Below are 15,213 nucleotides of genomic sequence, written 5' to 3'. Positions count from 1 at the left end.
AAATTATACTTTTCACCCAAATTTTTCTTTGTAGCTTGGGATTTGCCTTCCCAATGAGAATGCAAGCTCTATGAGAATCAAAGAACTAGGATTTTGTGGTATGTGACAGCCCCATTAGCCCAGTAACCAGCATGCAATATGTTTTCAGTGAAGGAGTGCTGAGTAGAGTGCCTGATTCAATATTAGAGTGAACACCATCAGAGGAGAATGCTGGGAGCCAAAACCTTAGCTAAGTCTCTCACATAACCGGTGAGCGGACATTCCGCATTGGAACTGCGATTACCATCTAGCTGTTTGGAAAGTTGCTCACCCACCTCCCTCCCCCCACTACCTTAGCAGAACTTCCTCATGGTGTGTGCTTAAAATGTGGCTGCAAAATAAAATTTTCAGAGCTTGATCAGACCTCATGACCTGCTCTCCTTCTTCATGTCTCTTGTCCCCTCCATTCTCTCGTCCCCTACCCTAGGTTTCCGTAGATAACCCCGCAGGCCGGGGCAGGAGAACTGATTATACTCTGTATTCCCAGGTGTGTTTTGGAGATGAAGAGATTGAAGCACTTTCCAATAATTTGAACATAAAACATAAGAGATTCTAATTCCAAAATCTATACACACAAACCAGGATCTACCGCTGACTGTGATATGGCAGTCTTTAATACTACAAAAAGACTGAACAATCCAAGAATGACTTTGACTTCATCAACAAATACTACTCTCACCTTGTGTAAGTCCTTCACTCTTGGAGGTAAACTGTCCCGGATCCTCCGCATGGCCTGGAGGGGAGGCTCGTTGAAGTAGGGGGGTTCACCATCAATCATTTCTATTACCATGATGCCAAGTGACCAGATGTCCACCTGTTAGGCACAACCTACTGATTATAAAAGGTAAGAAAAATGCTCCAAAATGTTAGATGTGCCCAGGTAACCCAAGAGATTCATCCTTATTCATAAATGAATGTGTTATTTACAACCACAAATTTTGCAATACAGATCTTTAGGGTGAATTGCTGAGTGACTGGGTTTTTGCAAGTCTCCTTTTTTTTTTTTTTAAAGATTTATGTATTTATTTTTTAAAGAGAGATAGGAAATGCTTTTCCTCACAGAAATTAGAGCACTGCTCAGCTCTGGCATATAAGCATTGCCTAGAGATTGAACATAGGACCTTTGGGGATTTGGGCATGTAAATCCTATGCTCTAACATTGAGCTATTTCACCAGCCTCCCATTTGCTTTTTAAAAGTTGCTGCTGTGAAATGCTGGAGAGGTTGTGGGGTCAAAGGAACTCTCCTGCACTGCTGGTGGGAATGTAAATTGGCCCAACCTCTGTAGAGAACAATCTGGAGAACTCTCAGAATGCTAGAAATGGACCTACCCTATGATCCTGAAATTCCTCTCCTGGGGATGTATCCTAAGGAACCCAACACACCCATCCAAAACGATCTGTGTACACATATGTTCTTAGCAGCATAATTTGTAATAGCTAAAACCTGGAAGCAACCCAGGTGCCCAACAACAGATGAGTGGCTGAGCAAGTAGTGGTATATATACACAATGGAATACTACTCGGCTATAAAAAATGATGACTTCACCATTTTCAACTGATCTTGGATGGACCTTGAAAAACTCATGTTAAGTGAAATAAGTCAGAAACAGAAGGATGAATATGGGATGATCTCATTGTCAGGCAGAAGAAAACAAGATCAGAAAAGAAAACACAAGTAGAACCTGAAATGGAATTGGCATATTGCACCAAAGTAAAAGACTCTGGGGTAGATGGGTGGGGAGAATACATATCCAAGAAGGATGACAGAGAACTTAGTGGAGGTTGTATTGTTATATGGAAAACTGGGAAATGTTATGCATGTACAAACTATTGTATTTACTGTAGAATGTAAAACATCAATTCCCCAGTAAAGAAATTTTTAAAAAAGTTGCTGCTGTGGTGAGGGAAATTGATTAATCTATACAGTGCTGGACTTGTAGGCCTGAGATTCCTGGTTTGATCCCTGGCACCATATGCAACAGAACTGTGTTCTGGCTTCTCACTCTCTCAAGGTTTTGTATGAAACTCTCTCACAACAAAACTTAAAAGACTATAGTTATTAATAAAAGATTCTATCAATTAGATGTAGTGAATTTCTTTCTTTCTTTCCTTCCTTCCTTCCTTTCTTTTTTTTTTTTTGCCTCCAGGGTTATCACTGGGGCTCAGTGCCTACACTATGAATCCACTGCTCCTGGCAGCTATTCTTTTCATTTTATTGTACAGAACAGAAATAAATTGAGAGAGGAGGGGTAGGAAGAGAGGGACAGAGAATGACAGATACCTGCAGACTTGCTTTGCTGCTTGTGAAGTGACCCGGAAGTGACCCCCCCTGCAGGTAGGGAGCCAGAGGCTCAGGATCCTGTGCGGATCCTTGGTTTAATACTATGCATGTGCTTAACCTGGTGCGCCATTGTCTGGCGCCCTAGATGTGATGGATTTCTGAAAATTCTGAAGTTTAGACATTTTTTTTTACCTTGCTAACTTATCTGTTTATCTGCTTATCAGCACAGACAAGAAATAAAATTCTTTTTTCTTTTTTTTTTGGGGGGGAGAGATAGAGAGTGAGCGAGCAAGGATTAGCACCAAAGCTCCCTTTAGTATGGTGGGGGCTGGGTTAAAATCTGGTTTGCAGACAAGGCCAAGCAGTGCACTATCCAAGGAGGATATCCCGCCATTCAAAAAAAAATTTTTTTTTTAATTTCAAAACATTTTGGTATTTTTTTGTTTTCTTTTTTTAATTTTTATATTTATTTATTTTCCCTTTTGTTGTTTTTCATTGTTGTTGTAGCTATTATTGTTGTTGTTATTGATATCATTGTTGTTGAATAGGACAGAGAGAAATGGAGAGAGGAGGGGAAGACTGAGAGGGGGAGAGAAAAACAGACCTGCTTCACCACCTGTGAAGCGACTCCCCTGCAGGTGGGGAGCCGGGGGGCTTGAACCGGGATCCTTATGCCGGTCCTTGCGCTTTGTGCCACGTGTGCTTAACCCACTGCGCTACCGCCCAACTCCCTATCTTTTTTTTTATTTACTGGATATAGACAGACAAAAATTGAGAGATAGAGAGGGAGAGAGGCAGAGAAATAACCTGCAGCACTGCTTCACCACACACAAAGCTTTCCTCTGGCAGGTGGGGACTAGGGGCTTGAACCTAGGTCCCTGCACATTGTAACATGTGTGCTCAGCAAAATGAGCTACCACCCAGCTCGTAAAAATAAAAATTTTTAAGTTTCATTATAAACATAGAGAATAAAGTGGGACCAGGTGGTGGCACACTTGGTTGAGCACATTTATTACAATGCACAAGGACCTGGGTTTGAGCCTCAGGTCCCCACCTGCAAGGGGGAAAGCTTCGTCAGTGGTGAAGCAGAGCTTCAGGTGTCTCTCTGTCTCTCTCCCTCTCTTTCTCTTCTTTCCCTTTCAATTTCTGGCTATCTCCAATAAATAAAGATATTAAAAATTAAAAAAAAAATAAAGCTACACTGAAACCATAAAAATAACAGCTTTTCACGTAATCACAACAGATTACAAACAACACAGACAATAACCTGAATTATTTTCTTCATTTGATTTTTAAAATTAATTTCCCTTCCCCTTCTTTCTTTGAGAATTTTTACATGTTTTATCGTCTTGAAGCAGCACACTCAAAACCCCTGCTTTATAAGACCACTTCCAGTGGCTGGGAAAAATAAAAGGGAGAGATGACATGCAATTCTTTCAGAGTAAAGCATGGGAGGCCAAGGCAATGAGAACCCATAGCTGTGCTATAAATTCCCAGTGACAGCCATTTCTCTGTTGCAGCCTCATTACACCTCTTATCAGTTAGCTTCATTCCTGCTATTATTCTTGCACTGCCCTTCACTGAGAATTCATGCTCTTGGGACCACAGTGAGAAAAAGCACAGTTGAGTTCTCATTCAAGGGCAAGAAAAAGAGCAGAGCCTGCCTTAACTTATGCAATATTATGCTAATATCCTTAGCTCATTGGACCATGACACCTTTTCCATGCTTCTCTCTTGGAATTGACATTTGTGCTGGAATGCATGGAAACATCTATTGCCCAGCTAAAACAAATTCCTGGTCTTCATGTATGAGTGGCCCTGCATGCTTCAGAGCTTCTGCTTACAATATTCCCTTATTGATGTTTTTCTCTCCATTTCTCCAGCCTCTTCATTTTTACATATCCAGACTCTACTGCTTAACAGATGATGAGTGATTATTTCTGGAGGGAAACCAAAATACTCAAAAGGTTTTTGTTTTTTGTCTGTTTAAAATACATGTGATTTATTTATTTTTAATTGGATAGAACAGACAGAAATTGAGAGGTGAGATAGAGAGGGAGAGAGAAAGATCGTCATCTGCAAACCTGCTTCACTATCTATGAAGTTTCCCTTCGACAGGTGGAGACCAGGGGCTTGAACTAGGATTCTTGCATATAGTAATTTGTGTGCTCAGCTGGGTACATTACTTCCCAACCTCTCTCATACACATTTTTTTTTTCCCCATGGGAAAACATGATTGTTCATCCAAACAGTACATCTCCTCCAGCAAGCATTGTGGGAATTTAGTGAACACTCCCTGGGTAAATGTTGTGTCATTTTCTGCAGTGGTGGTCAGTGTCCCTCTGCCATAACATACTCTGTGACACACCAAGTGAATGGAGGTCAAATCTAAAGTCAAATGTGATTACTAACCACTCTCTCAACCACTGCATTCTTGAACTTGTCTGGCCCCTGCCATTGTAAGGCACAATCACCTTCTTACCTCTGTCCCATAAGGGAGCCTAGAAATCACCTCAGGAGCCATCCAGTAGGGTGTGCCAACCAATGATTTTCTCTTTGGCACTTCTTTGGAAACTTGAGCACAGAAACCAAAGTCTGATAACTTTATCTGGAAAGGAAAAGGAATGCATACACTAGTAGTTTTTAAATACTGACTTGAGTTGTAAAAATAGAGACTTTCAAATTTAAAATAAGAGTCTCATTCACAGTCTGCATTTTGGAGGTCTTGGAAATATTGGAGGAGAGGTTGCCAGATACTTTTCTAGGAAAGATATGATCCATTTTTTTTTTCTTTTGGGAAAAGGTCATTTAACTGAGCTGGTCCATCAGAATTGACTGGCAAATGTTTAAACTTTTGCTGCTTGCATATTGTCTAAAATTATAAAATCTCGAATACTTTACAAATTAAATATACCCAAACAATAAATTCATTAACTACATACAAATCAACAATTTCAATGTAACAAATGATGCTTTAGTTTAAATGGCTATTCCTAGTGAATTCTCTGTGAGCCATAGCACTTTTAAGTATTGGCTCATGCCACATTTCCCCATCTTCTCTCTTTCTCATGACAACTGAAATTGTCAGTCTAAACACCAACACAAGTCAAAAATGCAGACACAGAGACACTAGTTACTAGTACTTGGTTATCAGTTTTAGGTAGTGATCCTAATAAGTCAACACACATACAGATGTTATTTATATAATAGTACTGTATATAACAAAAAATTGAAAAATAAAAAATCTTTTAAGAATACTCTTCAAACCACACTGCATTGTTAGGTACACTACCAGTGTACATATCCCAGATGACCATGATTCCGTTTATGTCTGGGAGGTATGATTTCTGTTCATGATGATCTGAGCTGAACTTCAGATGGTATCACTGAAAACAGTTGTTACATAGAGGTTTAGAAGTACTGATACAAACACAGTGAGAGATAAGTGCTTCAGATATTAGCTAGAAATGGTTCAGAATAGCCATATAAAGTTAACATCTTCCTAGATCAAAGTATAGTCTCTAAGGTAACAATTTCTCCTCAGTTCATTCAATATTTTGAAAAATTTCCAGTCATTTTAGTCTGGTTCTACCTCTATTGCCCACTTATTACATGTTAGGACTCCTTAGAGTTTGGTTTCCAACTTTCACTTTCTCTCTTTCTATGTATTTTTTGTTGGGTACTCTTTTTCCTCCCATGCTTACTTAATACAAAACTTTCTCTTCCATTACAAAAACCACAGTTTTAACTAGTGTATTTCTACATGGGACTAAGTTTTGTGAATGGTACAGTATATATTTAGTTCTTTCCTTCTTTTCTTTTTCCACATGTATGTATTTAGGTGTTCCAGCACCATCTGCTAAAAACCATCTTTACAACATAGTGTTGCCTTTATTTACTGTCTTGTTGAAAATCAGCTGATAATATTCATGAATATATTTTTGGGTCCTATCCTGTTACATTGGTCTACATTTTTTTTCTAATATCACATAGTGTTTATAACTACAACTTTATAAGTCCTACCATCAAGAAGTCAGTCTTGTAATTTTGTTCTTATATAGTGTATTGATCTTTTGACTTATCAAAAAACTTGGAATCACTTTGCTATCAACATCTGCAAAATTATATTTTGAATGGATTTGGATTGAATTTATAGATCAATTAGAGAAGAAATTATATTCTAAGATGGTGAATCTAAGGGCTGGGTGGTGTGCACCTTGCTGAGTGCACATGTTATAATGTGCAAGGACCTGGCTTTGAGCCCCCAGTTCTCACCTGCCAGGGGAAAAGCTTTGCAAGGATAAAGTAGTGCTGCAGGTATCTCTCTCCCTGTCTCCTCCTACCACGTGATTTCTGGCTGTCTCTACCTACCCAATAAATAAAGAAAAAAAAAAAAAGGAAAAAGAGATAAGCAAGATAATGAGTTTCCCTACCCATAAACATGGGATACCTTTTAAAATTTTGTTCTTCAATTTAATTTGCCAAAAACTGATAGTTTCCCCATAAAGATCTTGCACAGAATTTTGTCCATTCCTTTGGCTTAACTGTATAGACATTAAAAAAAAAAAAGGCTTTATTTTTTTTCCCTTTTCAAGTTGGACATTTTAGATTCTTTCCATGCTTTTAAATTTATTTTTTTATTTGTGACTAGTAGTGGGCTACAAGGTTTTTAACATTATAGGATATAGTTCCACACCGCACCTATCCCCAAAGTTTTATGTATCACCTCCCTATAGGTCTCTCAAAATCTTAGAAACAGTTTCTCTCTTTCTTTCTTCTTTCTCCTTTTTTTTTTTTTTTGCAAGTTAATGTGTATTAATTCTCTAGATTCCACATGAGTGAAAAATCCAATAGCTGTCATTCACTTCTTCTTTTTTTTTTTTTCTTGCCTCCAGGATTATTGCTGGGGCTCAGTGCCTGCACTACAAATCCACTGCTCTTGGAGGCCAATTTTTCCCTTTTGTTGCCCTTGTTGTTTATCATTGTTGTTGTTATTGCTGTCATTTTTGTTGGATAGGACAGAGAGAAATTGAAAGAGGAGTGGAAGACAGAGAGGGGGAGAGAAAGATAGACAGCAGCAGACTCATGAAGCAATCTCCTGCAGGTGGGGAGCCAGGGGCTCCAATGGGGATACTTAGGCCGGTCCTTGCACTTTGCCCCATGTGTGCTTAGCCTGCGGCACTACCCGCCGGCCTCCATCTTCCACTTCATTATTTAGTTAAGTATAATCATTCATTTTGTTCCAAAAGACACAAACTTGTCTTTTTTGATTGTAGGGTAGTATTTCATAGAATATACATCGCATAATATCTTCCACCAGTCATCTATCAATGGGCACTTTAGCTGTTTCTATTCTCTGGCTATTGTGAATAATGCAGCCATGAACAAATGGGTAATATTCCTCCTTGGATTCATGTTTGAATGTACTTTTGCCAGATTTTTAAGAGTGGTATTGTCAAATCATATGGTAATTCCATTTTTATTTGTTTAAAGACTCTCCGTAAAGTCTTTCAGTGGGGCTCCACCACTTAGCATTCTCACCACCAGTGGAGCAGAGTCCCTTTTCCTCCAAAATCTCTCCAACACTTGTCATTTCCTGCTTTGTTGATGTAGGCCACAGGTGTGAGTTTTGATTTCTATTTCTCTTATGATAAGTGAAATGGGGGCATTTCTTCATACGTCTGTGAGCTATGTACATCTCTTCTTTAGATAACTGTCTAGTCGTTTGATCCACTTTTTATTGGGTTATTATTCTTATTTTGGAGTTGTGAGAGAGAACACCTTTGTTTTTTTCCCTTATCTTAATAAGAAGGCATAACCAATTTATTCTTAGGATACTATATTATTTTCTCTTTTCCACAAATATAAGAAAATTTTGGTATTCATTCAGTCTTAAACTGCTGATTTTGTACCCCAGCTAGGAATGACATTTCTTAGGAGCAACAGCCTTGGTATTTAGTTTATTATTTATTCATTCATTCATTCATCCATCTATTTTATGACAGAGGATATGTGGCCAGAGCACTGTTCTGCTCTGGCATATACAGTACCAGGGGTTGAATCTAGGGCCTTTGACATGTGCTGAGCCACCTTCCCAGCCACAGATGTGCCTTTTAATGTGAAGCCTTACTGTGTTCATTAAAAGCTGGGTAACCAGTAGGTGCTGAAAAGTCACATCCTACTTGATTTACTTTTATTACATATTGATACATACACATACATTTTATACATGCTATGGATAATGAGGTAGAAGACATGTTAGTGCTATTTCTGAGATTACTTTTGTAACTCTAAAGCCACTTCTTTTTCCTTTTTTTTTTTTTTACAGAATCAAAGTTGAAGCACAGATGAAATGATGAAATCAGGGAAATATTTTGGAAAGTATAAAATGATTTTTTCCCTTTCCTTTTTCATGTTCTTTATAACCAGGCCAAGGCTAGTGGTGGTGACAGTGAGAGGATATTTAATTTCTCCAGATGGGATGCTAAAGAAAACTAGCTTAGTGGAGAGGTAGTTTTGTCAATTACTTTGGCATATGGAGAAAAATAAAACTTAGATACCACATATAATAACAATTCATGTAGTATGAAGAAGAGAGTCTTGTGGCCATAGCATTTAATCCTTATTGCTCTGTTGTAAAAGTAAAGTAGTAAAAAATTCTAAGAAGTGGGGGTTGGGTGGTGGCGCAACGGGTTGAGCGCACATGGCGCAAAGCTCAGGGACCGGCAGAAGGATCCTGGTTTGAGCTTCCAGCTCCCCACCTGCAGGGGAGTCACTTCATAGGCAGTGAAGCAGGTCTGCAGGTGTCTATCTTTCTCTCCCCATCTCTATCTTCACCTCCTCTCTCCATTTCTCTCTGTCCTATCCAACAACGAGGCATCAACAACAACAATAATAACCACAACAAGGCTACAACAACAAGGGCAACAAAGGGGGGAAAATGGCCTACAAGAGCAGTGGATTCATGGTGCAGGCACTGAGCCCCAGCAATAATGCTGCAGGCAAAAAAAAATTCTAATAAATGAAAATTCTGTAATTTATCGCTTTTAGCCTGGGATTTACACAAGAGGAGGGAAAAATACACAAGAGTTTGACTATGTCAGGGTTTTTAAAAAATGTTTTTTTCCCCTTTATTTTTCTCACATGGGAATACCTAAGTAGCATACATCCCAGGGAGAAGAGAAATAGTATGAATATTTATTAAAAGGTAACATTCAGAGGGCTCGGTGGTGGCATATCTGGTTAAGCACACATACTACTAAGCCCAAAGATCTGCACAAGGACCTGGGTTTGAGCCCCTGCTCCCCACCTGCTCATTCACAAGGGGTTCAGCAGGTCTGTAGGTGTCTGTCTTTATCTTCCCCCTCTCTACCTCACCCCTCCAATTTTTCTCCATCCTATCTAATGAAATGGGGGTGGGGGGAGGGCAGGCAGGAGTAGTGAATTTGTAGTGTTGGCACCAAACCCCAATAATAACTCTGGAGGCAATAAAAAAGGTAATATTCAAAATATTAATAACCATACTAATCTAGGCTAGAAAGAAACTAAACATAAAGTTAAACAGTGCCTAAAGTTACCCGTAGATAAATTTAATGAGGCAAAGTGGGCCCTAGTAAAGAGCTGGATGACTTGGAATAATAGCCATTCACCAATAAGACTGAAAATAGCATAATATGTTAACAATGAGTACATAGTAGGAAATACTAGTCAACATGATGGCAGAGAAGGGCCTAGTGGGGGTTGAACTGTTATGTAGAAAACTGAGAAATGTTAATGCATGTACAAACTATTGTATTTTACTGTTGACTGGAAACCATTAATCCCCCAATAAAGAAATAAGAAACAATACTAGTCAAACATCAGCACTGGCCAGGTCCAACATAGTCTTCATGAAGATATGGCTCAACAGCATGTGTGAATTTAAGCCTGAGACCATGCACAATGCTTTGTGTGATGTGCAGGGGTCTAGAAGCTCTTCCAAATTTTAGTGAGGGGAGAGAAAGTTGTTTAGCAAATGCCTATGGTTGACATGAAGATACAGGCTCAAGGATGGCTTTAAAAACTTGAGGTAATCTACAGGACACGGCCCTCAATGTAGGACAGCAGTAGTAAAAATTGCCCCACTCTCCAAAGGGAGGCTGGGTCAACACTCTCTGCCATTTAAGGAAGACTGGACCTCAAATGAATGCAACCTAGAATGTCCCTAGCTGTGACAATGGAATATGAGCTCAGATTCACAGGGATGCAGAGGTCACATAGGCTCCTATGCTAAATATGAATAGACATAGGGCAGATCGATGGGGTTTATAGTTAATGGCATTTATATACTTTCTTAGTATTTGGGAACTTCTCTCTGCCCTGATCCAGCTTTCTAGTCCTATTCACAACTCTGACACCATCTTCCCAAACAATACTCTTAGCCCTCCTGCATGTTAGCTGTTTGGCCCAGGCAAAAGTTAGTAAAGTCACGGGCCTCTTGGAATATACCTATAATGGATTTCCAGTTCTTTCCAACATGAAGACAACAAATTTCATTTGCTATACTCTTAGCTATAGGTTTCTGATTATTAAATAATTTGTTCTGCTTTATATCTCAATGCTTTTCAGCCACCAAGTTGCATATATTACCATGATGCCAACCTGACTTCCCTGCACAGAGGACCTCACCAATGAGTTCTGGTACCCCACTTCTGCAGAGCCCTAGACCACTAGGAATGGTATGGATAGACCTGTCAACGCCCAGGTCCAGCAGAGAAGCAACTACAGAAGCCAGACCTCCCACCTTCTGGTTTCCATAAAGTTCTTTGGTCCATACTCCCAGAGGGATGAAGAATAGGGAAACTTCAAAGTGGGGCTAGCAGGGCATGTGAAACTCTGGTGGTGGGAATTGAAGGAATTGAATTGTATGGAATTATACCCTCTTGTTGCACAATCTTGTCAATCATTAATATATCACTAAAAAAAAAAAAATGACTGCCACTGTAAAACACTGTAGCAGTGCATCCCTGAAAAATCCAGTGGCTGATGGCACCTGTTTATCGTCAGTGGTTACCTGTCAAAGTTGTGGAAGATAGTTTTTTTCCAAGGCTAGAACCAGAGAAAAATGAGAGGATAAGTCTTATCTCTTCCATATGAGGTTCCATAAACTACATTTTTTTATTATCCCAGATGCCATCTTGAAAACAATGGGGGTGGGAGGTGTAGAGAAGAAGTAGGTGGTGACCAAATGCGAAAGACTGAGGTTTTAGAGGTATCATGGAAACCTTATCATAATGTGGCTGATCTTTGGCAATGCCTACATTATTTAAGAAGACTAAATATAATAGAATGGAATAATAGAGAGTTGCTTTTTTTTTTTTTATCCATCACATATAACTTTGGGAGGATAAATAGGTTAGTCTTAAACAAACAAAAAAAAGTGTGTGTGTGTGTGTGTGTGTCTTTCCAAAGTTCATGAACAAGGGAGGGCCTGTGGCACACATGTTACCAAAGTTTATGTTTGAACAATACTGTAATCCTTCTACAAAGCAGGAGAGGGACAATTCTGCCATTCTACCAATTTTGCTTGACTATACATTTAAGAAATATGAATCATTGAGAAGGTGACTACATCTGCATTTTGGTATTGGTAGTTGTTTATTTAATAGTTTTTTTTTTTTTTTTAAATTTCAGCATCTTTAGTGTGATTTTCTCTTTCTAGGCATTAAAAAAAGATCACAAACCCAAAAGACTAATAAGTATCTCCCTGACAAAATGTAAGACAAGAAACTGAACCTTAACACTTGGAAGCTAAGCTTGTTTTTCTGTTATAGGAGTATAAGTGCCTCTGAATGCTTTTTCTTTTCTTTTTTTAACTCATCTAAGTACATAAAAGAGATAATTTTTGAAAAGAACATAATTACACACAACATTTGTCCAAATAAATTTGCAAGTAGATAATGAGAACACAAGTAATGAGTATAATAGAACACTGTAGGCAGATCTTAAAAGAAAATCACAAAGACTCTAAGCTGAGCTTATTTTAGATAGCATAGTACAACTTGGCTGCTTAGGAAACTACCTTTGTCTTATTAATGCAGTTAGCTGAAGAGAACTGGACTAAAACATTGCCTTCCACCTAGTAAGAGGACATCTAACTTGTTCCACAGAAACCAGCCAAGAAACTATAACTTAGAACTCAGACAAAGTTGCCATTTAAACATGAGATCCTATTGACATCAGTATGCCCTAGTTAGGAATCAGTGTACCTATAAAAACATGGCAGAGCCCTACTTTCCCAGAGCTCTGCCCCACTAGGGAAAGAGAGAGTCAGGCTGGGAGTATGGATCGACCGGCCAACACCCATGTTCAGCAGGGAAGCAATTACAGCAGCCAGACCTTCCACCTTCTGCACCCCATAATGACCCTGGGCTCATACTCCTAGAGGTTTCAAGAGTAGGAAAGCTATTGGGATGGGATACAGAGTTCTGGTGGTGGGAACTGTGTGGAATTGTACCCCTCTTGTCCTATGGTCTTGGCAGTGTTTCCATTTCATAAATAAAAATTTAAAAAACATGGCAGAGTCAAAAGAAAGACAAATACTGGATGATCTCACTTATAGATGGAACTTAAGAAACAGGGACAGAAAGGAAAAACACAAAATAAAACTTGGTCAGGGTGTGCTACATTGCAGCAAGGCAAGGTACTCGGGAAGCAGGGGAAGGGGGTGATAGAGAAAGAATCTTAGTGTACCAAGGTGGAAAAGAAACTAGTTGTTGGTGAGAGTATTTTTCAGACCCTATCACAGGGAAATGAAGAATTGAACCCTGTGTCAACAACTATACTGTTGTCCAGTAAGTCCCCAATAAAATGATTAAAAAAAATGTCAGTGTGTGGTGAGGGTTGGAGCTAAAGACGTCTGGTTCACAAGACAGCAAGAAGTTTTAAAAACACAATGTAAAACTCATGTTCTGTACATTGTTTACAAGCTAAAGAATTCTTGTGTTTACTCAAGGTTTGACTATAGCAAAAGATGAACGCTTTTGAGCCAGGTTCCTGGGAACTTTCTCTATGGCAAGGAAACTGGAAATGTATAGCATCAGCCTACCCTTGGAACTTTAAAAAAATGCAGGCTTTTGGCTGAATCAGAATATTGAGGGCAGCACCTGAGAAGTTGCTTTTTGCTCAGCTCCCCTATGGTTCTGATGTTGAGCAATATTTGAAAACCCCTTTTAAGGAGAGCAATGACCCAGGGATAAAGGAAGTGAGTATATTTAGAAAAGGGGCCAGACTGATGAGAGTGACTCCCATTTAAGGCTTTAAATTTAAATTTGTGGCTTGAAATTTTGCTGCCAAATCCAAGAGAAGAGGAAGGATATCACAATGGAGACGAATGCCTGGGTCTTTTGACTTTTTATGTGGTGCTTCTTGCATCAGGGACAGTAACTGGTGAGAACAGGCAGGGGAGGAAGGATAGAGCTGTGGTATAACACAGACTATATCTGAAAGGAATGAACTTAAGCAAGCTATATTTCAAAGTCTTTGTTTAATTAAAAATAATATTTGGGAGATATTTGTTAGTTCTTCTTCTAATTCTGAGACCAATTATTGTACGGAATAGTAAAACCCAATGTCCAAGGGAACCAAGCATGTACTATCAATGAATGTATTGGGCCAAATAGAAATAATGAAAAATTAGGAGTGAGGCAGTCTTTTGGAAAAGAGATACTGACTTCCAGCTGACTATAAGGGGCACAGTTAATCTGGTGTGAAATGGTCAGAAGGTCCTATTTGTCACTCTATGTTCAGTCCCTTACCCAACCTTTCCCTCACTTCAAATTTTGTGGAATAGGGGCATCCTGTTAGATGGGGTGTCCAACTGAAGTTAGCCTGAGACAAAAATTCATGCAAGTTGTTTATTGGTGAGATAAGGAAATAGTAGGAATGAAACAGGTACTACACTAGGGAAGGGGAGGTAGCCAATTAAGGATTAGATACAAAGAAAGTTACTATCATAGGCAAGTGGAATGCAATCTTGTTGAGGAAGTCTGGAGGACTGCAGAGGGCTCATCCAATGACTAGAAGGCTGGGGTTATTGGTACTCTAATTCACTTGTTTAGGGCTGTTCTTAGAAGAGTGGATGTGATTGTCCTAGAATTTCCAACTTGCCATTTGTTGGGGTCTGCTTGGCCCCGATCTAGGCCCAGCAGACACTCCGTAAGCCTGACTCGAGTTTCGCTGACAGTCACTAACTTCCTTAGAGTGACACAGCATTTCCTGTAGGCTGTGCCTGAATTCACCTCTGCCCTCCAGCTGATGATGCGTAAAGAGCATAGGCCCCACCGATGGTGACAACACCTCACACCACCTCTAACGTCATCCCACCCTACCTTTCCATCTCTGCCTCTATCCCCTGCCTATAAAAAATGGCCTTTTCCTCAATAAAGCGAGTCACTGCCTTGACAGTACTCCCGACTTGGTGTGTTTTCTTTTCTCAAGTTGACACTCTCCCTCCCGCTCAGCCCCAGAAGGCGGGTCCGGCTGGTCCAGATCTCCGTCCTTGAGACTACCTGTCGGGGAGAACCCGACAGCCATTTACTGGAAGAATAGTCTGTGGGGAACAGAGAAAGTCTCCAAGCAAAGAGATGCAGGTAGTAGAGCTAGTCTTGTAGAATATGTAAGGGAAAGCATAAGGTGATACTTGGGCTGGGCATGATGTATTACACCAAAGTAAAGGACTCTTGGGAATGAGGAAAAGTCATGGGATAGAGGGCATGCTGGGATCCTGGGGCATGAAGAAGGAGGAGGAACTTGGCTGGGGGAGAGGGTATTTCGCAAAACTATCACGGAAAGAGGAGAACCTGTACTTATGTGACAACAAATGTAATGTAAACTATTAACCCCCCAATAAAGT

The 15,213-nt window shown here is 39.6% G+C and overlaps 1 protein-coding gene across 3 annotated transcripts in view; it reads right to left on the bottom strand.

The window, feature by feature from the left end:
* PAK5 (p21 (RAC1) activated kinase 5) overlaps positions 1–15,213 on the bottom strand; it is a 352,864-nt gene that overhangs the window by 3,099 nt on the left and 334,552 nt on the right. For all 3 annotated transcript variants that reach the window (XM_060186557.1, XM_060186556.1, XM_060186558.1), the window contains 2 exons: positions 4,804–4,929; positions 719–853 (listed from right to left, as the gene is read on the bottom strand). In XM_060186557.1, the coding sequence (XP_060042540.1) occupies positions 719–853; positions 4,804–4,929 (261 nt within the window). The remainder of the gene's footprint in view (positions 1–718; positions 854–4,803; positions 4,930–15,213) is intronic.

This window comes from Erinaceus europaeus, chromosome 1 (genome assembly GCF_950295315.1).
Source record: "Erinaceus europaeus chromosome 1, mEriEur2.1, whole genome shotgun sequence".
In the NCBI taxonomy this organism is placed as follows: Eukaryota; Metazoa; Chordata; class Mammalia; order Eulipotyphla; family Erinaceidae; genus Erinaceus; species Erinaceus europaeus.
The sequence above is the reverse complement of the archived record's forward strand: the minus strand, read 5'-3'. Positions and strand labels throughout refer to the sequence as shown.